General features: G+C 54.6%; 9 protein-coding genes across 9 annotated transcripts; 3 read left to right on the top strand and 6 right to left on the bottom strand.

Annotated features, from left to right (window-relative positions):
* Window positions 1-235: 235 nt before the first annotated feature.
* CC84DRAFT_1258007 (uncharacterized protein) lies at window positions 236-3,675 on the bottom strand. The gene is made up of 4 exons (XM_018184787.1): window positions 2,376-3,675; window positions 1,950-2,323; window positions 1,700-1,899; window positions 236-1,653 (listed from the first exon to the last, which is right to left on the bottom strand). Exons 1-4 carry the CDS (start codon window positions 3,442-3,444, stop codon window positions 666-668), a joined length of 2,631 nt encoding a protein of 876 aa, XP_018037105.1. The 5' UTR covers window positions 3,445-3,675; the 3' UTR covers window positions 236-665.
* Window positions 3,676-4,084: 409 nt separating this feature from the next.
* CC84DRAFT_1089479 (uncharacterized protein) lies at window positions 4,085-6,153 on the bottom strand (the record flags this gene model as incomplete). The annotated part of the gene is made up of 3 exons (XM_018174310.1): window positions 4,085-4,888; window positions 4,935-5,043; window positions 5,096-6,153. 3 exons carry the CDS (start codon window positions 6,151-6,153, stop codon window positions 4,085-4,087), a joined length of 1,971 nt encoding a protein of 656 aa, XP_018037104.1.
* Window positions 6,154-6,713: 560 nt separating this feature from the next.
* On the top strand, window positions 6,714-7,582 carry CC84DRAFT_1163059 (uncharacterized protein). Its single transcript, XM_018178165.1, has 4 exons — window positions 6,714-6,927; window positions 7,092-7,143; window positions 7,213-7,397; window positions 7,448-7,582. The coding sequence occupies exons 1-4, from the start codon at window positions 6,751-6,753 to the stop codon at window positions 7,490-7,492; spliced, it is 459 nt and encodes a 152-aa protein (XP_018037103.1). The 5' UTR covers window positions 6,714-6,750; the 3' UTR covers window positions 7,493-7,582.
* A 43-nt stretch (window positions 7,583-7,625) lies between these two features.
* Window positions 7,626-8,815, bottom strand: CC84DRAFT_1163057 (uncharacterized protein). Its single transcript, XM_018178164.1, has one exon. The coding sequence runs from the start codon at window positions 8,699-8,701 to the stop codon at window positions 7,835-7,837; it is 867 nt and encodes a 288-aa protein (XP_018037102.1). The 5' UTR covers window positions 8,702-8,815; the 3' UTR covers window positions 7,626-7,834.
* A 687-nt stretch (window positions 8,816-9,502) lies between these two features.
* Window positions 9,503-10,761, bottom strand: CC84DRAFT_1163056 (sedoheptulose-1,7-bisphosphatase). The gene has a single exon (XM_018178163.1). The coding sequence runs from the start codon at window positions 10,696-10,698 to the stop codon at window positions 9,700-9,702; it is 999 nt and encodes a 332-aa protein (XP_018037101.1). The 5' UTR covers window positions 10,699-10,761; the 3' UTR covers window positions 9,503-9,699.
* A 248-nt stretch (window positions 10,762-11,009) lies between these two features.
* Window positions 11,010-13,646, top strand: CC84DRAFT_619961 (HET-domain-containing protein). Its single transcript, XM_018186905.1, has one exon. The coding sequence runs from the start codon at window positions 11,223-11,225 to the stop codon at window positions 13,455-13,457; it is 2,235 nt and encodes a 744-aa protein (XP_018037100.1). The 5' UTR covers window positions 11,010-11,222; the 3' UTR covers window positions 13,458-13,646.
* A 2,289-nt stretch (window positions 13,647-15,935) lies between these two features.
* Window positions 15,936-18,150, bottom strand: CC84DRAFT_1258001 (MFS general substrate transporter). The gene is made up of 2 exons (XM_018184786.1): window positions 16,849-18,150; window positions 15,936-16,799 (listed from the first exon to the last, which is right to left on the bottom strand). The coding sequence occupies exons 1-2, from the start codon at window positions 17,715-17,717 to the stop codon at window positions 15,989-15,991; spliced, it is 1,680 nt and encodes a 559-aa protein (XP_018037099.1). The 5' UTR covers window positions 17,718-18,150; the 3' UTR covers window positions 15,936-15,988.
* Window positions 18,151-19,026: 876 nt separating this feature from the next.
* On the bottom strand, window positions 19,027-20,095 carry CC84DRAFT_1174664 (Aldo/keto reductase; the record flags this gene model as incomplete). Its single annotated transcript, XM_018180107.1, has 2 exons — window positions 19,027-19,732; window positions 19,785-20,095. 2 exons carry the CDS (start codon window positions 20,093-20,095, stop codon window positions 19,027-19,029), a joined length of 1,017 nt encoding a protein of 338 aa, XP_018037098.1.
* Window positions 20,096-20,342: 247 nt separating this feature from the next.
* Window positions 20,343-21,066, top strand: CC84DRAFT_619942 (uncharacterized protein). The gene has a single exon (XM_018186904.1). The coding sequence runs from the start codon at window positions 20,591-20,593 to the stop codon at window positions 20,975-20,977; it is 387 nt and encodes a 128-aa protein (XP_018037097.1). The 5' UTR covers window positions 20,343-20,590; the 3' UTR covers window positions 20,978-21,066.
* The last annotated feature ends 808 nt before the right edge of the window (window positions 21,067-21,874 follow it).

Genomic DNA, 21,874 nt, shown 5'->3' with positions numbered 1-21,874 from the left:
GTCATCCAGGCTTTTGTTTGGAGGTTGATTGACACGTGAAGGGTTTATATATCTCTCTGAAATCAATCAATGCCACATAGGCTTTCAACTATTTCGGCCTCCCGCATTAGGACGGAAAAGGTGCATGTAAGATGACACACAGTGAAGGCGTAGACCAAGGGAAACCTCTTGGTATTGATTGCCCTATGCGACGAGATGAGGAGGCTAGCACGCCCACAAAAAGAATACGACGATTGCTTGGACTCTGAAGAAAACATACGCTACCCACCCTAACTAACCCAGCCAGCCTCGCCTATCGTTACACGCCTCTCCTAATTCCAAGCATCTACGCATAAGCCTTGAAGCCTTGCAAGACACCTCACACCCTGAATGATAGCATACCGGTTCGAAATACCACAAAAGTTTGAAACAAACATGCAGGACACCAGACGCTGTGCTCCATCTCATCTGAGCCCATTGCACCGCCCGTGTCCCATTATACAAATACTGATACCATACCACACCGCAGTGTCGAAAATCTCGCCAGGACGTGGAAGCGCCCCTGCGCAGAGCCCTCTGCAAACAGGAAGCGTAGCACTTTGTCGGCCGCAGGGAGGGCTTCCTGGTAGTTGTTGAACATCCCCTCGTTAATATGGATAGATGGCTTGTCAGGTCTCGACCCTCGCTCAAGCCTTGGCCTTCTTCTTCTCGTACCGCCCGCGCTCGTTGCGCACGCGGCCGCGGGGGATCTTGGAGACGCCAGCACCCGTCTTGTGCATGCCGCGCGGCGCCGGCGCGGACCCCTTCTTCTTGCCGGCGAACTTTGCCTTTGCGACGGCCTTGCCGTACTCGGCGTCGACGTCGGAGTCGGGGACTTCCTCTTCTTCGCTGTCAGAATCCATTTCCGAGTCTGAAGCCGAGTCCGGGACTTCGAGCGTGCGCTGGCCGAGTTTGCCAGGGGCCTTGCTGAGCTTGAGGGGTTTGATGGGTTTGCGGCCGGGCGTTGCTTTCTTGTTCGCACTGCGGAGGGACGCGGGCGTGATGTTTGGAGAGTCCTCGTCCGACGAGGACTCTGGCGTTGCACTACGACGTCGCGACATGAGCAGAGCCGCCTTGCTGGGCTTCTGTAGACGCGAGCCCTTTGCCGCTTTGCCTGGGAGGTTCTTGACAGGCTTGAGGGCCCCTGGCTTCGGCGCTGTCTTGGATACAGTCACCTTCCGCTTCAGGTTGATGACGGTCTTCTTCGACGTGCGGACGGTGGGTTTAGCCGCCGTGGACGCCTTGTGCAGCAGGCGCCCTCGCTTAGAGGTGGCCAGAGCCCTATGTCGCTGCATCGCTCGGTTCTCACGCGAGGCAATCATCGCGGCGTGGGCTTCCGCCTCCCGCGTGGCTCGCTCGCGCTCTGCTTCGCTCTGGGCCAACGCATTCCGCGCCTTGGTCATGGCGGAAGTGACCACCATGCGCTTCTTCGGGGAGTTCGGCGCGCTCACGGATCCTCGGCCGCCTACAAACATGTCTTGCAGTTTGCGCTTGGCTCCAGCGACACCAGCGAGGAGAGCTGAAGGGAGGGTCCGCTCCTCGTGATTGGCGGGTTTCTTGGGTTTCGGCCCCAGAACACCACGACACGATTTGGTACCGCAACGGCACTCTTGGATGTTTTTTAAGGAGAAGGGACTGTAGGAGATTAGCTTTGCTGCGGCGTCGTGTTCGTGCGACTCACTCAAAGTTGTAATCGTAGGTCAATTCCTCGCCAGTCATGATCCCGCGGGAGCCCGCGAACAGTGCCATGCGCGGTTCCCCGCCCACAGTCCACTTGATCATCTCGCAGTTTGGTTCGCAAGAATGGTTCACGAAGCGCGCAATAGTTCCGCGAGTCGCATCAATGATCATTTTGTTGTCGAAGCTCATAAGATAGTAACACTGCAGATAGTTAGGGGCATCCTCAAAATCATCAAAGCGAGGGAACTCGCCTTATCTTTCTTATAGATCTGCTTCATGCGTCGCTCGCACTCGTCCTGGGTGATGATCTCGCCGGCGTACTCGACGATGATTTGGTGGGGCTCGAAACACCGCATGGCCCGAACACCATAGCCCTTGCCTTCGGTCTCCATGACTTCGACACCGTAATCGTAGCCATTGCCCTTTGCGCGCTTTTTCAGCTGTGCAAAAGGACGGTTGTTGCACTGCTCCGGCGTGAGCGGGCAGTTAGTCTCGTCGCACTCATATGCCATGATGCGGTTGTGGCAGGTCTCCCCGCAGCCGTCTTCAGGGTCGCAGAAGCACTGCGACGCGTCACCGTGCTTTTCCCGCTTCCACAACGCAGATGCATCGCCAATGAAGCGATCTGCGGGTTGTTAGTTCGAAAATGCAAATGTGGAGAGCCTACTATAACTCACTCTTATTGAGCTTGACCCAGCCGTCGACCTTGACTTTCCGCGGAAGAGGATTGTAAACGTCGTACGGCAGCTTGAAGGGCTGGTAGACAACGCGTGGATTGCTCTCTAGCTGTATCTGGGTGGCAAATAGAGGAAGTGGCAGGATCTTGCTCTCCTTGGCCTGGCGCGCCTCTCTACGCGCCCTGTTCCGCTTCTCGGTAAAGCGAGCATCAAATCCGCGTTCCTGGCCGACATATAGGCCTTGCTTGAGCCACTGCTTGGTCTTGGGCTTGAAGTATTCCGGCTCTTTCTCCTCTTCTTCTTCTTCTTCCTCCTCCTCCTCCTCCTCGTCGGTGGTGTCTTCCTTGAACTTGGACGATTGCGCGGCGGAGCGGAATGATGAACGTAACCGTGAGTCCGAGGCACTGCGCTTGAGCGTCTTCTGCACAAAGTCCTTTCCGGCTGAAAGTGTATTCGCAACTGCCGAGCCGGCGCCGCTCAGGTTCTCCAAGGCTGCGCGTCGCAGGTCGTTGCCCAGGCGAGTCGAGGTCCGCCGCCGCGCCGCCTGTGCAGCCTCTGAGGCGAGCTGCTGGTCGGCGGGGTCGTCGAGGTCGGCAGATACAGATTTAGTCCTGCGCTTGCCGACACGCTTCTTTGGAGGCGTGGGGTTGGTCTTGATCACTTCTTGGATGTCGCCGTGGACCACATTCTCGTGGTGCTTCTCTAGATATTTTGTCGGCGTGTGGATCGCAGTGCCTGCCAGGATCTGCACGTTGTACGTGACGACAGACTTGCGCGTGTTCCGCATCGCCCGTCGCGGCGCACTGTCGGAAGACGCCTCGGGCGCTGACTGCGGCGCAGTGGGCGACGGCGGGGCTGCACGTGGGGTAGAAACCTCCTCACGCGTCTCTATGATTTCCATCTTGCTTGTCTCGGACAGGATGCTGGCCTCATCGCCGAGGCTGGTCGGCGGCGTGGAGGTCGGCGGCGACGCGGTCGAGGTGCGCGAGTCGAGCTCCTTCCCCGCGGGCGCAGTGACGAGAAAATGCAGGGAGGCGGTCGACAAGGGCGACGTGGTGCGGTCCGCCATGCTAGTCGCGTGCGGTGGGTGTCGGGCGGAGGTGGTTGAGGGCCAGGCGCGTGAAGTGATGCGTGGAGGAGATCCGCCGGTCGAGCCAGGATCCAGGCACGCCCCAGAACACTTCGACAGTGTGGCGCGTCGGAGCAAGCGGCGACGCTCAAAGGGGCCCGGGCCGTTTGCCTGCACGATGCACCGCGAATTGGGCGTGTTATTGCCCTGCAGCGATAACCCGTCTGCAAGACGGAAGTTGTGGAGCTGCTTGGGGGTAGATGTGGTAAAGTAAACAACCGCGCTAGCAGTCATCCTCGACCAACCAATAGTGGCCTCTATGCCCAATCTGCTTGTACCACCGTCCTCGTATCGCGTCTTCACTATGGCCAGATGCCTCAAAGCCCGCGTGTGGAAATCATCTCGTGGCTCAACTCTCGTGGTTCATTCGGTTGCAACTATCTACAGCCCAGTGTTCCTCCGCCGCCTCCCCTTTCCGGCTCGTCGCGCTGCATCCCTTCCCGCAAATCTTACAGTGCAAGCAAACAGCCCATGTTTGCCACTCATACGTGCATACATGAAGACATTAGATGATGGATTATGATTATGTATAGCTTGAAGCATGTACCGGTCGATAGTGCACAGTGTATACAACAGCTACCTACAGTGTCGGCGGGCCAGCTTCGTCATGCCCTGCTCTGCTTGCTGGGCCCTGGAAACCCTGTGTCGCGGTACGGACATCGTGCATTTCCAGCCCGCCACCTTGTTGCTCAGCTGTCAGAGGGGCTGTCCGTTTACCCCTGCGCGGGCCAAACCTCTGATCGCCTTCCTCATACTTGCGCTTGAAGTGCAGATAAGTCGGTGGTTTGGGTCGCTGCAAGACCGCAATCAGATTTTTGATGATGCTGCCCTGTGTAAAAGGCCGGTGTCGGTCTTTTTTGAGGAATTTGTGCGAGTTCAAGTACTCGCGTGTCGTCTCTCCTCTGCCCATGAGGAAGACGTGATATAGACCCAAGCTCAAGGGATAAGGAGTGGCAAGAAGTGCGTAAATGCACATTGCGAAAGGAATGCGCCACTTGGAGATGGCCGCTCCGAACGAAACGCCGTTCTGAGAGCGCCACTCCAAGATGTGGACTAAGCTTGCTGCTAGCAGATAAACTCCCAGAAGAGTTGCAGAAGTGACAAAGGTGAAGAAGTAGCGGTAGTTTCGTCGACCAATGCAGTTATTCAGCCAGACGCAGTGATGATCTTGTGTTTCCACGCAATTGTCGCAGACTCGACAGTGGTGGGCACGCGGCGGCCTCCAGATGTTGCAGCTCTTACAATATTTGGTGGGGACTTCCATGGCTGCGTTGGCGCCGGAGGTCGATACGACCATAGTCCACTCCGTTGTCGGAGGGCCAACGCTGAGCGGGTCATCATTAGGATTAGGTGGCGGAAACGGGTGCAGATTGCGAGGAAGTATCTGTGGCGGTTAGTATTGAGAAGCTGAAGGCGCGCAACTGACTTACCCCGGGATCTGACGCAGTGGCATGAATGAACGAGGAAATGCAGACCATGAACAAATAAGCAAAGATGATGGGTATCGAAGGAGAAATATGAAGCCACAGCCACGGTGCACTGCAAGCCGGTTAGTATTGTCGCTGATTCACAGGTGATAAGAATTACGTACGAAAAGCCCAAAAAGAGCGCTGAAGGTATGACAATTAAAGTCCCGGTCGCAATGTTCACTGGCCGGTCGCGGGTGTTTTGTAGACGTCCTCCCCAGCAGAAAGCGGTGTTGCCGGAAAAGTACTGATAGTTCTTGCCTAGCTCGTTCTTCACAGTCTCTTTGGTAGGTTCTTTCCGGGACATTCTCGGAGACGATTCGGCGGAAGCCAGTTTCTCGTGGCCTGTCTGTGGTCGCATCTGCGATCGACCTTCGCGGCTTCCAGAAAGCCCGAAACTAGCGCTGAATGAACGTGGTGACCGGCTGGGGGTGGGCAGCTTGCCAGATTCGCCCTTGTGAGACTTGGACAGATCGAGATGCTGAGGCTTGGGACGATGCAACGGGGTGATGCTCTCGCCACGGCTCCGGACGGTTTCTGCGCCGGTGGGGGTACTATTCGCTGTGGTGCGGTCCGGAAGGTCGCGGTCGGTTATGTCGGTGCCGCGGGATGGTGGAAGTTGCTGGTCAGGGTCGTGAGAATGGGAGAGTCCCAGGCCGAGGGGCTGTTGTTGCTGGGTGCGCACTGTCTGGTTTGAGCCAATGCTCTGGCGGTAGGGGTTTCCCCCGATCTCACTCGTGCCTTCCGAGTAGAGCGAGCTGTGGCCGAGAAGCGACGTCGGGCGCTGGTTGCGCTGTTGCTGCAGGCGCTGCGAGCTCATCGGGCGGAAGAAGCCGTGCGCGGCGAGTGGAACGTGGGTTCTGCTTGCCGCTGTCGTCGGCCGGCTCTGTGCCCCCATGCTGCCGGCTACACTGGCCGTCCCTGCGCTGGGCAGCACGCCTCCTCCGCCGCGCCGCGACGGCGGTTCCCGGGACCATCTTCGATTGCTGCCGGACTGAGATATTGCGATGGACGAAGGGCGCGACGGTGGGAGTCCGGCCTCTCCGGAGGGGCCCGTCATGCCCAGGACGCGGCTGCCGGTGGAGTTGCGGTTCTGCGACGTGGGGGAAGGGGCACCGAAGGTCGTGTGCTCGTCCTCGGGCTTCGTGGGCGCGCGCGCGGCTTGGTCGTCTTGTACGACCATGGCGGGAGTCGAGTATGTATGTGCAGCGGATGGCTGCCCACTTGTCGTCATGGCGAAGGTGCGGCGATGGGCGTCTCAGCAAAGATTGTGCGAGCGAGTGGCATGACAAGGCGCGGATCAAAGGGACATCCCAGGTGTTCCGAAACTTTACGACGTTGACTCAGGTGCGAATGAAGCGCCGAAAAGCAAGCACCTGCAGAAGCGAACGGCAAATGTCAGGGCTGGGGCAAAGGAGCGCGAGAAGGGAGACGCGGCAGCACGCGTGCAGAGTGAGCGGAGGGGAAGACGAGGGTCCTGGCAGCCTCAAGGGCGATGCAGCGCGCGCTCGCTCACGGCCGATCAGCTATATGAGGGTGTTTAAAAGGGGCGCGCGACTCGCGACGTTGATGCGCATGGTTCCTGAGATGCAGGACACGATGCGAGGCTAGCCGGGCCCATCCTAGCGCCCCGCCTGTCTTTGTGCCCGACCCAGCCTGCTTACATACGCATGGCTTGGCGCACAGCTATCGAACCACTGCGGCTGCAAGCTTCAACGTCACACACCACCACCCGACACCACCCCTCTCCGCTCCACCACGCAGTCCAATTGCGCCCGCCATGTCGAGCATCGTCGGACGCACCGCCTTCCGCGCCGCCCCGCGCCTCCGCGCCACCCAGGTCCCCCGCCGATGGAACTCCACCGCGAGCTCCAACGCCAGCGACGCCGGCAAGGCCGACAGGCAGGCCGGCAAGGACGCCCTCAAGGCTGGAGCCAAGCGCGACCCTGAGCTCTACGTACGTCAAATACCCGGAGCCTAGCTTGCTTCGACGGGAGGAGCTGTGTGGAGGCCGCAATGGCTGGCCAAAGGCCGCGTGGGAGGAGCCTCATTTTGACCACACAGCCCGACGCAAACGCCGCATCAATATCCTACCGAGCTGTCGCTAATGTGCAACTGCAGGTCCTCCTCGCCATCATGAGCGGCATCTTCGGCGTTGCGGGATGGCATTTCTGTAAGAGCCCCCAGGCCCTCGCGTACCTCGGTCGTGGTACTTGACGCTGGACATCGCTCACATTTGCAGCCCGATCGCCCACCAGCGCCTCTTCCGAGCGATCCGTCTCACAGGCACCCAACAGCAAGCCCTGGGAGGAGGGTGGCGGCGAGGGCAAGTACCAGTACCACCCCGGCGGTGACACCAGCGCCCCCAAGAAGGACGCTCCTTCAGCGCTTAACACGGTCATCATTCCTAACGTGACTCTGCCCAAGGTATTGAATGTCTTCCAAAGTGCCATCCAGGACACAGCTGACTGCTCCAGGAACTGCACGACGCCTACAACAAGTGGGGCAAGGACGGATACTAGATCATCTGCACTCAACGTCCGTTTTCTTGAATCACTAGACAATGCACACCCGACATCTCACCATTTCCTTGCTGCGATGGCTTCGCACCCTGTAGATAAGCTCCAGGCTGTACCGAGTAGAAGAATTGAGTTTTTGCATGTATTCTTTCGATTGACTGATATCTACTGATGAACAGTCCACCTCCTTGGGTTGGCTCAATCGTCTCCTGAATCTTATCAAAACAACACCCGACCTCGCTCTTGCAAATCTATGCTAATCCGCCACCAATGCTAAGAAGAAGGGTATATGCTAAACGCCGCCGATGCAAGGAACAAAAGAAAGCTGCTCTCCCCAGCCAGATCTTACAGCCACGCCACTAGCGCTCCCACAGCCACCGCAAGAGCCACTCCACTTCCAGCCCTCGCCGCCCCGCCCGTAAACAGCGGCTCTTCAGGCCCCGTCGAACTCGCCGGCGGCGCAGGCGGTGTGTTCCCACTCGGTTGCGGTTCCGGCTGTGGCGCTGGCTCCGGAGTGGGTGTAGGCGTCGGCGTATCCCCTCCGTACTCGACCGCGCTGCTCGACTGGACGAGCTCAGACGATGTCTCCGGTAGCTCAAAGTTGGACGTTGAATTCACTGGCGGCTCGGGCGTTGGGGAAGGCGGCGGATTCGTGCCCTGCGTGGGCGCGAAGTACGTAGTTGTGCCATTCCATCCGCCATTGCCCCCAGCGTAGCCCGTGCCGCTGGGGAGGTACCCGGTGCCGGTGCCGGGCCAGGGGATTGTGACTGTTGTGGTAGTCTTGGAGCAGTTGCGGGAGGGCGAGGCGCTCGGTGAAGAAATTGAGGGGTAGATTGTGGATGTTACCGTTGTGTTGTGGCAGGTGTGCAAGGTTGAGGGTGTGGAAGTCGACCAGGGGATTGTGACTGTTGTGGTGCTGTTCGAGCAGGTTGGTGAGGAGGACGGTGCGTACGGTGTGGGTGTTGTTATCGGCGGGAGTGTGGCTGTAGAGTCTGCTGAGGTGGAGACTTCTTGCCCGTACCCGTAGCCACCGTTTAGTGTTGTTGCTGGTTCCGGTGAGGGTGAAGGTGCAGTCTCGGTCTGGTAGCCATAGCTCTCTTCGTACGCCAGGAAGGTGACATCCTCCGCATGTGTCGCTGCTCTTGCGGTGTGCGCTGAGAGAAGGAGGACACCCAATGAGAGAACGGTGGTTCGCGAGGCCATCTTGAGCATGTTTAGTTCGATGGTGTGTACTGTGTACTTGTGTTTATGTGCGCCTCTCCCAGAATCGAAGGACGATACAAGACCAAACGAATCAGAACAGAACGAAACGAAACGAAACAAACGACAATCAACAGCCAACACCTGCCTGGGGTGCATCCACCTCTTAACCCACGCCTTCTGCGGCTCCGCCACGCGAGCAACACGAAACACGGACTCACCCGCACTGCACGGCTGTCGCGCAAGTCTCCGTAGTGCCGTCTGCACAGCGCCACTCGGATGTCTGAAAATAAGCACGCTGTTGTGCCCGAGAATTACGGCTTTGGGATGGGCGGTGCTTATTTTGGCTCAGTTGGTGGGGTGTGATTGGTTGGCGTGGGGGCTGAGCGTGCACTGGTGCTGAAGAGAGAGAAACTGTAGGTGTACCAGTGGAAGTTGGGTCAGAAGTGACGTGCATCACATCTCTTGGGATCTGTACTTTTTTTGCGCGCACGCATTGTCTCTATGAAAGGAATGCGCATGTGCGCGTAGTGGTTGGCTGAACCTGTATGTGTCTTGCACGGCAGACATCCCTAGCTGCCATACGTGCAGCATGCATGTACACTTTTACTTCTGGAAACGTCAAAGATCCCGGCCGCAGAGCTTTCTCCGAGAGACAAGCCTTCCAGCAGATGGGGAACGTCCACGATATCCGCGAGACAAACAAGCTTGAGGCAAGGCAAGCGACCTGGGAGGCTGAAGTCCGTGATCGGCTGCACGTGCGAGTGGAGGGTGGTCGGATCTGGTACTCCGAGGTAGGCCTCGAAGACTTTGCTTTCGGGCAGGCAGTGTATCACATCCGAACAGCTTGTTTGGAGCTAGACTAGTTTTGCCTACTGTTGGCTGCTGAGTTGAAAGGTTCTCAGGTGCCATCATACTATGTGGGCGCGTGTTTGAGATCTGGTCTCCCATACAAACTTCCTGCACAACTTTCCACTCTCCCAGCCAACAATGTCAGTCACTCTCTCCTCTCAGACTAGCATCTCAATGCACATCAACACCTCCTCAAGTGTTCCACATATCAACCCACTCCGCTGATCCACATCTCCGACACTCTTTGCTAGGATATCCTCCCCACTGGCAGGATCAGCAGCCCGGCCACCCGCGCACTCTATGATCAGCGCTATAGGCGCAACTTCATAGAGCAGACGGAGTTTTGCGTGGGATTTGGACGTCACAGGTGAGACATACACCCCGTGGCCTTTGATGAGGGAGTGGTAGATATCCGGGACCAGACCGCCCGAGTATCTCAGCGTATACTCCTTCTCTATGAAGTGATCGATAAGCGCCTTGTACCTCGGGTCCTGGGCCGCAGCGCGCAGGTTCGCGGGCGCGAAGTAGCGCGTCTTTATGGCTTCTGGGGTTAGGTAGGAAACGCTCTCCCGGATAACGAGGATGTCTGCCGTAGAAGACGATAGCCCGACTTCGAAGCACAAAGGACTTCCCAACTCCGGCAGGTGGATGGCCACGATGGCGGTGGTTCGTGGCCCCAGCACACCTAGGATAGCGGCGATTTGCTTCTTCCGCGCGGGTTGGTGCAGCGCAGATGTTCCGTCCCAGATCCCGATGATGGTGCCTACGCTCCAGTTCGCGGGAATGATGGAAGACCCGTCAAGCGGGTCGAAAGCCACGGCATATTGCTCTTCTCCTTCTTGGTGGGGCTGCACGCCAGCGTCGTGCTGCACAGCGTTTTCGCCTTCGTCTTCCTCGCTGGAGGCGGAGATGATGGAGGGACATGTCCGGACCGCAGCGTGGACTATCTCGTTGGTGGCGAGGTCAACATTGAGCTGGGTGTCGCCGGAGGTGTTTTGGCTACCTGCCGCTTGGATATCTTGGGATTCGCGGAGACATTGCGCGACACGCGTGATGGATGTGAGGAGGGTGGGGAGGACGGAGGTGCGGAGTTGAGCACGGGATTTTTGGGGGAGGTTTTGGGAGAGGAAACTCGTGAGGGTTTGTGGGGAGGGCATTTTCGATGTTTGATCTTTGGTTCGGGGTGGATTGGGAATGGTTGGATATGCGTTTTGGTGATGAGTCTGCAGAGGGGCTCGAGACGAGGCAGAGGCGTGGTGGGGACCCACTTTTGCGACGGGAACGGCCTTTGCACGCGGATGTACAGATCGATGCAATTCGCAGCTGAACGTGTTATTAGTGACTGTCTGTAGCTCGTGATGCATGGAATTGATGAGGATTCATGTGGATACAACATGAGTCGACGTGCAGGAGGCGGCGCTTTCCTCACCTGGTGTTTTACGAAGTTCAAGATAAAAACTCTAACTTGGATCGTACCGGTAATACGCACAACTCAAGGACGCCTGTCATAGATTACATCCATGAGGTCTTTATCTTCGTTTTGTAGCTCGCACTCGTATGCGCAATTGCTTTTCTCGTCTGCAGATCTGCGATTATTCGTATTCGGCTTCTCGGAAGGCGCCAGCGCTGCCCCTCTCCCTAGCCTACCATACCTTCCATCGCCCACCCACGAAGCTCCGCGATGTCAATCACATGGTCAGTCAAGAGGCCGGAGTCAGCAACACTCTGTGAGCGATGTACCCCTTATCTTCCCTTGCTCGTCGAGGTCAGCCTAGCGGGCAAAGACTATAAAGCTCACGACGAATGGTGGAAGGCGACGTATGACAAGGTCAAGCCATGGGTCATCCAAGGGCTCTACCCCAGCGAATGTGAGCTTTGTCAGATGCTCCAACGCTGTTTCTCGCGATTCCCTGGTTTCGACACAGCCACCACGGAGATCCGTGTTACCAATTACAAACCATCCTCGCACAAAGGCCTTGACCATGATACATGCATATTCAAAGCGTGTGGTTACAGCTTGATTCTAGCACCAGTCAACCCCAGTGTAATGGTCGGCGATGCAGAAACTGTGCATGCTTTCGCGGCCCGGCCAGTTTTCGCGTCGTTCAATCCGTTGCTGGCGAAGATATGGCTGGCGAAATGTGGTGCGCAGCACGCTGCATGCAAACCGGATCACTCTTCGGAAAACTTTAACTTCCCTTTTCGGTTGATTGATGTCCAGGAGGGGAGGCTGGTAGAGGCGCCGCCTGATGTGCGTTACATTGCCTTGAGTTATGTTTGGGGAGGGGTCAAACAGGTCATGTTGAAAAGATCCAACAAGCAGTTCCTGGAGCAGCCCGGTTCGCTTACACCGGAAGGTCTCGCAGAAGCCGAAGGAGAGTATGCCAGTGTCAAAGAAGAGGTGGAGTCTGAAGGAAGTGTCGTCCCGCGAACCATTCGAGAAGCTATCCGACTTTGCCAGCTCATCAACGAGCGCTACCTGTGGGTCGATTCGCTTTGTATCATACAAGATGATGAGATACAAATGGCAACTGGCGCGTGGACAAATGCGGATAAGTTGGCTCAGATTCCGAAGATGGATGTGATCTACGGCGCGTCTGCGCTCACTGTTATCGCAGCATGCGGTTCAGACTCCAACGCCGGGCTACATGGGATACACCCAAGTAATGCACGTGCGGCTCAAACCATGGGCAAAATTGGGGACCAGTTCTTCGTCTCGATTCAGAATGACCCAATGGCGGCCTTCTGGCGGTCCACTTGGGTGAACAGGGCGTGGACCTTCCAGGAATTTCTTCTGTCCCGGCGTCATCTCATATTTCTTCCTGAACAAGTAGTCTTCCATTGCAGAACACTCGCATGGTGCGAAGACCACCCTCTTGAGTACATCGATGACGGAGTAACGCACCTAGGTAGCTCGGCCCCAACCTGGACAAGGACCGCGGAATTAAGTCCGTTGATATTACCAGTACGTTCAGTCTGGGCGGCAGATGTCTTCTTTCCACGGATATTCATTGAAAAATTCTACGCAAACTGGCTCCAAGATTTCTTACAGCGACGCCTCACTGTCCCATCGGATCACCTATCCGCGTTCGAAGGCGCACTATCGGCTTCGAAGAATCTTCTTGGAACGTTTCATTACGGTCTTCCGGTCGGCTACTTCTGCGAGACTTTGAATTGGAAGGTTGGACAGGGGCGTGACGGATGGAATAACAAAAGCCCATACCGGGGTCTCACGCAGCGCAGATCAGGGTTCCCATCCTGGTCTTGGACGGGTTGGATATGGGACTTGCCGCGCACCGAAACATTCAACTTGAGCTATCAAGTCGACTCTGCAGAACAATGGCGTCGTGTTGGAATTTGGGGCATAAAGACTTCTACAAGTGAAGATCTCGAGCCATGGCATATCACCTCACCAGATGTGACACCATGGGATCGCCTAAATCTCGCCCCGAGTGGGGCATTTGACACAGACGAAGACTGGATACACGAAAAACTCCCAATGTACTTCGATATCGCCAGAAAAGCGACGATTCCGTCAAACTGTCTTATCATCAAGACAATCATAGCCACCATCCACATCAGCTCTCATTTATTAAATCAGTCCAGCAACCTCAATCGAGCCTACCCTACCTCCGACTTCACGGCCAAGCAACCGCTTGACGGCATTGGGTTTTCGAGTGAGTGGGCGCATAGGATCGAAGCTGGCTTACAGTTACAGATCATTGCGATAGGGAATTTTTACTGGGGCACTAACCCAAAGCAGCCGGACTACACGGATGAGGATGATCCGACTATCGTGTGTTTGGTCGTGCAGCCAGTAGGTGATGGTATTTTCGAGAGGCTGAATGTTTTGCGAGCGAAGGCTTCTCTGATTAAAAACTTGGATTGGAAACCCGTTGTGGTTGTGTTGCAGTGAGATGTTGGCATGTAGGATCTAGGCACCATTCAAATATCGACAAGTCAATTCTGCATAGGCCGACGGTTACTCCTGCAGACTGAAGGTTTCTCAATTCGACGCAGCTCACCTGGCTCTGCTAATCCACTACGCACGAAAGCTAGCCCAACGAACTTTCAATTATTTCCATTTCTACACCAAAGATTAGGCTAGTATTGTACCGAGCATTATCGAGACTACTCACCATTCGGAACCAAAAGAAAGCCATGTAACAGATTGGAAGCTGGCATACTTCGTGGAAAGATTTTACCTCAGCAAAACTGAAATTAACAATCCTGAAGAGTCCTCAGAACCATCCCCATCGTCATCAGATGGCTCAGGAGAGTCCAAAAGCAATGATGGCAGTCAATTCAGTCAATGCAGTGAAGCTCGACTGGTCATCCATAAGTCGCCTTGGCAGGAATCCTTAGCTACAAAGATGTTCTATCTCTAGGGACCTGATCTACTTTCCGACCGCCCAGGCATCTCCTGGAACGCGATTGAACAGAAATTTCAAGAATAAGCCCGTCCTACAGTAGCCCGAAACTGTCGGTACTGATCGTGGGGCAACATATTCGAAACTCAGAATCTGCATAAGTCTCTCCATTTTCTGTTCCGCCTGTCGCAACCTTGGACCCTCGTTTCTTCGTTCTTCCTAGAATATCGATCATCATTATCTACAACACGCTTTTCCTTCCTTCATGATACCACCAATAGAATATCTAGGGCCACAGCAACCATCCGCTTTGCCTTGCGTGTCGTAACACACCCAGGAATGCTCACGAACCGCGCCATGAGCATCTGGATCTTCCCTTTTTTCCTGTGAAATGGTCGTTCCGCTTGTCACTCTGTCTTTGGTTTAAGCCATATCCAATCCGATGATTCGGCAGAAAGGTCTGCTGTCTTTCGTCAACCTCATCAACAGCCCTTTGAATCTTACCAAGACATTTTCTTCCACGGATCATCTGTTCATTTGTCTAATTTTGCTCAATTTCTCTTTTTTTCAGAACTGGTGTTTTGTAATTACGTCCTCTTCTAGTTGCGTATTATGTTTGGTCACTTCGCTAGCTGTAGTCATTCAATTTGCAATACAACAGTCGCTCATTTATTCGCAACTCTCTTAACATGACGTGTGGACTGATTCAGCTTTGATTCAAATCTAGTGTATGTCTACATCAACATCCATGCGGCTCTCGATTTAACTCGTCAATGGTCGTCACGATGCGCCCAAACCTCCCCCCGATCATGCTAACTTCTCAGCCAAACCGTTGATATAAGTGCATCTCTCATATAGCTTCTAATCTTTCAGCCTAGCTTTATTGGTCTCATGAGCATAGCCGAATACTTCATCCTGTCATCTACGAGATGCTGTACACCCCTAGAGCTTTCGCGCATAGATCCCATGCCATACTTCAAGGTCACCAAGCTAGAACCGTACGGGGTACCTATGACCTGAAACCTGACCTCCTGTGGCTTATTGCTTGTCTCATCCCTACTTAAATTCCTGAAAGGAACAACCACTCCTCATCAAAGGCACCTCCGCCACTTGGGTTTCCAGAATAAGCGAAGTAGGAATGAGGTATCCAACTCATGAGATAGTGTCTTGTCCGGTTTTATGACAGGCAGCTTCATGAAGTACCCATTCAATATATAATTTGAGTCTGAGCCATATGTCGCACCAGCGTAGGGCATGCAACCTATCTTTAAAAGCGGCATCAATATTGTCTAATCGAGATTATACAATCTTACGCCGTCCTAGTCTCCCTTCTTAAACCGTTTAATGCGCTATCTTGAAGCTGAAATTAATGGACGAGCACATGAACAGGATAACCCGCACGATGCGTATAACACGGAAAAATGTACAGACACCAAGGGATCCGATTCTCACTGCGTGCTTCGTAGCTGGCGAAATCGACCTGGAGATCAACTGCAGGGTAGTGAGCAAACGGCTCAGTATAATCTGAAGGGCCGAGGAGAGCGAAAAGTGCGATTGGAGCGATCATGTCTTCTTCGGAGTCGAACAGGTTGGCAGGACCGGCATTCGTGGCGCCGTCGTCTTGAGTCTAGCCGAAGACTGTAGGAATTTATGAGATTCGTGAGCTTTGCCAAAAGCTGGAAGTGGAGCCAATCGAGTTTGCCAACTTTTCCAGTCTTGTAGAGAACTGACTGTCGACCAGGGAAGTAGTCACCACCTACCGACGGAATGAAAATGAACAATCCAACAGGAGGGAAGTTTTGTTTCGAATAATCCACGGCCGCATTGAGGAGCTCCTTCATGGGTACATCCCGTAAGCACTGCAGGACTGCCGGTCATCATTATGTGCGCAGTCTAACTTCTCCGCAAAAGCTCTTGTGCGCGCCTCAGTCGCATCCCTGCTTTCATTGATTGCCATCCCAGGGGGACCAGACATAACCCACGCCTGCACATTCGACTAAAAACGCGATGATACTGAACGTGATGCTAGATTTCGTTCTTATGATAGCCTTGCATATTTACAGACAGAGGCGATCTCCTACTCCCTCTTCAAGCCCACCTTGCCCGCTTTCCTCAGCCCAACCACCGCAATCACAACACAGACCAGCATGTAGGCAAACATGGTCCAGAAACTTGCCCTATAACCCTTCAACACCTGTCCCGCATCTTCTTCAAAAGCTTCTCCCTCTTTGCCAGCATGGCTCGCGCCACTGCTACTATCCATAACCCCAAGGGCAACCACCTGGCATACGCCGACGCCCAAGCTCATGCCAAACTGCGCGACTGTGTTGAAAACAGCTCCGGCCAGCGCTTGCGTTTTTTCGGGGAAGCTATCAGACACTATGATCAAGCCGACGGTAAAGAGAACGTCGCCGCTGAAAGGCGCGAAAACTTGGGCCCAGAACTCCAAATACCAGTAGTTCCAGGCCGGATTGACCAGTGCCATGATGAGCGGAGAACATGCGCAGATGACGGCTGAGCCAGAAACAAGCCATCTCGCAGGGACGCGGTGCACCACCAGGCCAACAGTGAGGTTGATGAAGACCCCTGTAACGAGATTGGGGAGCAGGTAAAGTGATGTCGTCAGTGTGGACGCATTCTGCACTTCTTGGAAGTACAAACTAGCGAAGATTTCTCCGGAGTTCATAACGCCGTAGGAGAGGGCTACCATGATGCAGGTTGAAGAGAATGGGACGTTCTTCCAGAGGCTGTTGGGGATGAGAGCGGGTCTTCCGGCGCGGGTCTGGAAGTGCATCCAGGCTGGGAAGGCGAGGATAAGTACAAGACTAACGGCAAGGAGTGACGCCGTCTCCGCGGATCTGATGGTAGAAAGATCGGCACTCAATATGCTGGTAAATGTCAGTGTTGAATGTTTGGAGGTCTCGTGGCTATACTCACGCAAGGACATATGCCAAGGTAGCGAGTCCTCCACTCGCGATGACACCTCCCACCCAATCGACGTCCTTTCTTAGTCTCTCCCAGGTGGATCGCGAGCCAGCAGCTACCGCTGTGTTTACTTTTGGTAGCGCCCAGTATGCAGCAACAGCCGCGACGAGAGTTGCGCCTCCGCTCAAATAAAAACCGGACCTCCATCCTGCCTTTTCAATCATGATACCGCTCAACACCAGGCCAACAGAGAATCCCAGAGGCTGGCTCATTCCTAAGCAGGCGAACCCCAAGTTGCGCGATCTGCCTGCGGGCACTGCCGTCGTAATGATCGAAACTGAAGCAGGCAAGTGCATAGCTAGAGCAACGCCTTGGATTGCGCGGAAAACAACGAGCTGGACACCCGTCTGGGCCAGACCGCATGCCAACGTCATTGCACCCAGCAAAAAAATCCCGAGCAGTTCGACGATCCTCGCGCCGCAAATGTCCGCAACGCTTCCGGCGATGAGGAGGATGGCGCCTGATGTCAGCCCGTAGACACTTTGGGGCCATAGATACAGCGCACGCTCAAGACTGATTGAGCGCGCTATGACCGGCAGCCCGACAGTGATTATCCCATTCGTGAAGGAGGCCCAGAACCCGATGAGCGAAGGCACGAAGATGGTAAGTATAAGTCTTGCAGTAGAGAGCTTGGGTTTCGCCAATTGCGCCAGTGCGACATTTTGCTCGTCACTCGGGGGAGTGGAGGGAATGCTGAGACCTGTGCTCGAAATGGACGGTGATGATGAAGGAGAGTTTCCTGGTCCGTCGAAAGGATGGTGAATTTGATCCGGAACCTTTGGCGCAACGCTCGAGAGCGCGATTGTCTCCGTCGCGCTCATTTTTCTGGATCTAGGGTTGTGATGACAGGAGGACTCGGGAACAAGCTTAGTTAAGGCTGGCTTGACCTAGTCTCCCTTCGGCTTTTGGGTGTCCTGGTATGGTCTGTGGCGGCTTGCACTTCGGCCGTATGAAAGTTTATCGGTTCCTCGGGATGATTTATCTTGATGGGAGCCATGTACCTTATGTATGAGGCTGCGAATCCTTTGTTGGATGCGGAAAAGACTAGCAGACTAGCTACGCCCTGCATGTCAAAAGGACTGGCTCGGCATGATTGGCTACTTCGGCAGCACGCTATGACAAGACTAGGTTCTTCTGGACCCCATCTCGCAAAAGGAACCAAGAGATCAATTTTGCATGTCATATTCTGATGCAATAGGCACGAGGCTGGTTACGACGGTGACCGGTTAAAATGCAGTTGCTCGTGCTCGTCGCAGGTTCTGGTTAAGAAGACTAAGCTGCCACCTACGATTCGTCAGCTTTCCTGCAGGACAGTGCAAGTATGGGTTGACACATTCCGGCTCCTTGGAGAACAAAGCAGAAGATACCCTCAAGGAGATAGAACCATGTCATCTTCTACACATACTTATTACATTAATCCATTTAAGGGGGTCAATTTCCGTTAAGAAACGCTCACAAGTTGACAGAATAGTGTGAAATACTGCTAACAAGAGAGTAGCGATCCCCGTCCATCAATCGTATGACCCGCCCAAGAATTATGTATATCGTATCCGCGAACAGCGCCGGCGCGATGACGATGCAAGAATTCAGTATTATGAACGAAATCAGGGTGTAGCGCTCGAAGGGCCGGTGGCAAAGGTAGCGCGGCAGGTGTGTCTAATGACCTCAATTTATTGAGTTGGGCGTCTGGGGTCGTTTTTGAAGTAGTATTACCCACAGTAACATCCAATACGAGGGGGATCGGAAAGCAGTGCTTCTTCTCTCAGGAAGAAATCTAAGCATAGCAAGGTCAGACACTTATCGAGCATTTCTTTGACAAAGACCTGGGGGTAGGTGAAATTCACTAGGAAGCGCTGTAGAAGCTATAAAGTTGGTCGATTTGTTGGGCCAGTGTAAGAGCATTTTCGAGTGATTTATTGGTGGCTGCGATGCTGACTATCAGGACGTCGCGATCACTTCGTGATGCTCGCTACATCAAGCTTGAGCATGGGCCACGCATTCTCGAAAGGAAGCCACGGCTGAGACACCACGGACGTGCCTTTGCGACACCTTGTTCGAAGCCGCGTCTCTCGATATCAAAGGGGATGGCCTTCACGTTGCAGCCACTGACATCTTGGCATGAGCTCGCCCCTACGCGTCGTCCAAGCCATCGAACAAATGCACACCCCATCCGTCACTCGGGTTATTAAATCTTACCGGCTCCTCCCCTAATTCGTCGATATCGGCGAGATCATCCGTTCCAAGACCACACCCTGTTGCTCCAAGGTTCTCCTCGATATACTTCTCGTGTTTACTTTTTGGGATAACGCTCGTGCCGCGGCTAACACCCCACTTCAGAACGACCTGTGCGGGAGTACACTCTCGTTTCTTCGCAATGCTCTTGATAACTTTGTTCTCGAGCAGCAGTGGACCCTTGGACTGCGTGGTTACCGAACGCCGCAAGCGGTCACCGTATGTAGGATTCATGTTTCCCAGCGGCGAGTAAGCTGTGACCGCGATGCCATGTGCTTTGTGGGCATAGATCCATTTCGCCTGCGGGAGGTACGGATGTAGTTCCATTTGGTGGACCGCAGGGAGAGGTGAATCGCCTTTCAAGCTGTGCTTGACCAACTCCTTCAGCTGCGCAGGCGAGAAGTTGCAGATGCCGATGCGGCGGACTCTGCCGCTCTTGAGTAGCTCAGCCATGGACTTCCATGTGTCGACGTAGTCGTAGTGGTACATCTTATCGTCTAGACCTTTGCCGACGGGCCAGTGCATAAGGTAGAGATCTAGGTAATCGAGACCGAGGTCTTTCAGAGTCTTATCAAGGCCAGCTTCTACGCGGTCCGGTGCATGACTGTGTGATGTGAGCTGAGAATATTGGTTTGCATAGCCTGGATTGAACATACTGATCGTTCCATAGTTTGCTTGTGACCCAGATCTCCTCCCTCTTTAGACCAGCTTTCTTCAATCCCTTGTGTATGCCCTTGCCGACGGCTTCTTCATTGCCATAAGCAGCTGCACAGTCAATCTGCTTGTAACCCTTCTCGATTGCGAATGCAACAGCATTTGTGGTATTTTCTGGGCTCTCTTTTAGGTTCCATGTGCCGAACCCAATTAGTGGCTGCTCAATTCCTTCCGGCCGCAAAAGGATTGGATGCTGCTTGTTGCGGCAATGTGCTACACCAACGAGAGCGGCAAACGCGATTTGCACGAGCATGGCGGTGTATCAGGAGTACTTGAGTAGCTCACCGATGTAGTCGTTGGGCTAGTATTGTACAAATTTTGCTATGCTGTGGTTTTATGCGACATCCGCGGCAATCATGACGTTACCGACCGTTGGAGTACATGCGGGGCTATGCACAGACCTCAGGGTGTTGAGAGCAAGCGAGCTCGCCTTGATGCAGATACTTACCTTGATCGTGGGTCTTATGGAGTCGCGCACCCATATGGAATTGACAGTGGTCTGATTCCTTGGGTTGTGGGCACTGCGATCAATCCGCGACAAGCTAGGCATGCACAGTACGGGTCGGATCGTGCCTTGCGATATACTGCCGTCACGGCCCTTGAAGAACATGAGTTCAAGTTCCACGCGCTGCAAGATGCATAGGACGACCCACTCGCATTATGGGTGTTGTGTGACGGCCTGAACAGCCGATTCTCACGGCCGAGGGCTGGTCTAAACTATGGCTCAGGAACGTTGTTGCGGAACAGCATGGGAGAACTCCTTTTCTCACGTTGCTTTTGCAGTGAGCATGGGGTTTGGAACATCGGATTCGGGCTCGTATTTTGTTGGTATCCCATGTTGCTAGGAACGCACCAAGCTAGTCGTGTTGGGCAAGGTAGAGAATGCTGGTTGGACGCCGAAAGCAAGCGTAAGCCATCGTGTTGCTGCCTCCTGCTCTGGACCGTCCTTGCATGGATACACATGTCCTCTAGGCATGTCCTGCTGGTATTTGGCAGGTCAGTGCTTGTGACAAGTGCCCTGATGGATGTGCGCCCTCATTGTAGCCACGATCCATGGTGGTCTGATTTTTGCGTGAGCATGTTCTCTTGCGAGACACCAATGGATCAAGACTTCAGGGGGACGTTGAGAGGCTAGAACGTTGCTGTCAGCTGCTCGACGAGGATGAAGAAGAAAAGGCTGGGCCCGATGCCTGGCGTGGGGAGACGCACAGCTGGATGACAACCTCGCACAAACAGCAGTGCGGCGTCCAGCTTCTCGTATTGAGGCGTACCAGTTCGCATTACACTGCTGGCCTCAGCGGATCGTGCGACGGCTTATCGCGCTGGTGAATACACATAAGACCAGCGATTGCATATATTGTGAATGGCAGCAAGCCGCATGTCCATCGCGGTCACTAGAAGTGTCACGAAAGAGTGACCAGTTGCGCGCGGGGTGCACGGTAGAGCGGGCATAACGGCCGGTTGCACTGCCGCGAGGTCACAAGCACCCTCTCCGGACACGGAACGATGTTGTGAAATAGCGATGCTACTGACGCGCTCGATTGGACGGAGGATCGGCGCCATGGTGTTGATACGAGTATTGTTTAAGCGCGGGCAGTAATTACTGCACTCACAGATGCGACGAGACTCGAATTCTCCAGGAGGCGTGTGCTCAAGGCAACCCGGTGCAGCGGTGTGGGGGCGCTGCTGGCAGGCCTCCGGAATAGGTGTAAACCGGTGTTCGATGGCGAGTCCGCAATGCATGTTTCCTGCTGCGCCATGTCACATGTGCGCGACGGTCCAACTCCAGGACTTCGTTGCTCAGTGGCGGACAGTCAACAACATCGATGGCGACAAGGCGCGACGCTAAAAGCGACCCTCGTCAAAACGGCTGCCATGGGCGCGCTGGCCCTGCATCTTCACCAGCGCTGCCGTCTTTTCCGGAGTCAGCTTTTCCGTCAATCTCAACCGCCAGCTAACAGCTGGCTTGGGCCATGTGTCTTGTTGTTGGGGTTGTTTTGTCCTACGAAGAATCCTCCCGGGGTAATACTGC

The sequence above is a fragment of the Paraphaeosphaeria sporulosa genome (genome assembly GCF_001642045.1).
Source record: "Paraphaeosphaeria sporulosa strain AP3s5-JAC2a unplaced genomic scaffold CC84scaffold_4, whole genome shotgun sequence".
Taxonomy (NCBI): domain Eukaryota; kingdom Fungi; phylum Ascomycota; class Dothideomycetes; order Pleosporales; family Didymosphaeriaceae; genus Paraphaeosphaeria; species Paraphaeosphaeria sporulosa.
Note: the sequence above shows the minus strand (reverse complement) of the source record. Positions and strands in the feature narration are given on the sequence as shown.

Bases quoted from the DNA above. Each gene is read 5' to 3' on its own strand.
- CC84DRAFT_1163056 (XM_018178163.1), bottom strand. From the start codon at position 10,698: ATGCCCTCCCCACAAACCCTCACGAGTTTCCTCTCCCAAAACCTCCCC.
- CC84DRAFT_1163057 (XM_018178164.1), bottom strand. From the start codon at position 8,701: ATGCTCAAGATGGCCTCGCGAACCACCGTTCTCTCATTGGGTGTCCTC.
- CC84DRAFT_1258001 (XM_018184786.1), bottom strand. From the start codon at position 17,717: ATGAGCGCGACGGAGACAATCGCGCTCTCGAGCGTTGCGCCAAAGGTT. The intron at 16,800-16,848 runs GTGAGTATAGCC...GACATTTACCAG, and splicing joins ACCTTGGCATATGTCCTTGC to CATATTGAGTGCCGATCTTT.
- CC84DRAFT_1258007 (XM_018184787.1), bottom strand. From the start codon at position 3,444: ATGGCGGACCGCACCACGTCGCCCTTGTCGACCGCCTCCCTGCATTTT. The intron at 2,324-2,375 runs GTGAGTTATAGT...AACAACCCGCAG, and splicing joins CTGGGTCAAGCTCAATAAGA to ATCGCTTCATTGGCGATGCA. The intron at 1,654-1,699 runs GTGAGTCGCACG...AATCTCCTACAG, and splicing joins ACCTACGATTACAACTTTGA to TCCCTTCTCCTTAAAAAACA.
- CC84DRAFT_619961 (XM_018186905.1), top strand. From the start codon at position 11,223: ATGTCAATCACATGGTCAGTCAAGAGGCCGGAGTCAGCAACACTCTGT.
- CC84DRAFT_1163059 (XM_018178165.1), top strand. From the start codon at position 6,751: ATGTCGAGCATCGTCGGACGCACCGCCTTCCGCGCCGCCCCGCGCCTC. The intron at 7,144-7,212 runs GTAAGAGCCCCC...TCACATTTGCAG, and splicing joins CGTTGCGGGATGGCATTTCT to CCCGATCGCCCACCAGCGCC. The intron at 7,398-7,447 runs GTATTGAATGTC...TGACTGCTCCAG, and splicing joins CTAACGTGACTCTGCCCAAG to GAACTGCACGACGCCTACAA.
- CC84DRAFT_619942 (XM_018186904.1), top strand. From the start codon at position 20,591: ATGGGAGAACTCCTTTTCTCACGTTGCTTTTGCAGTGAGCATGGGGTT.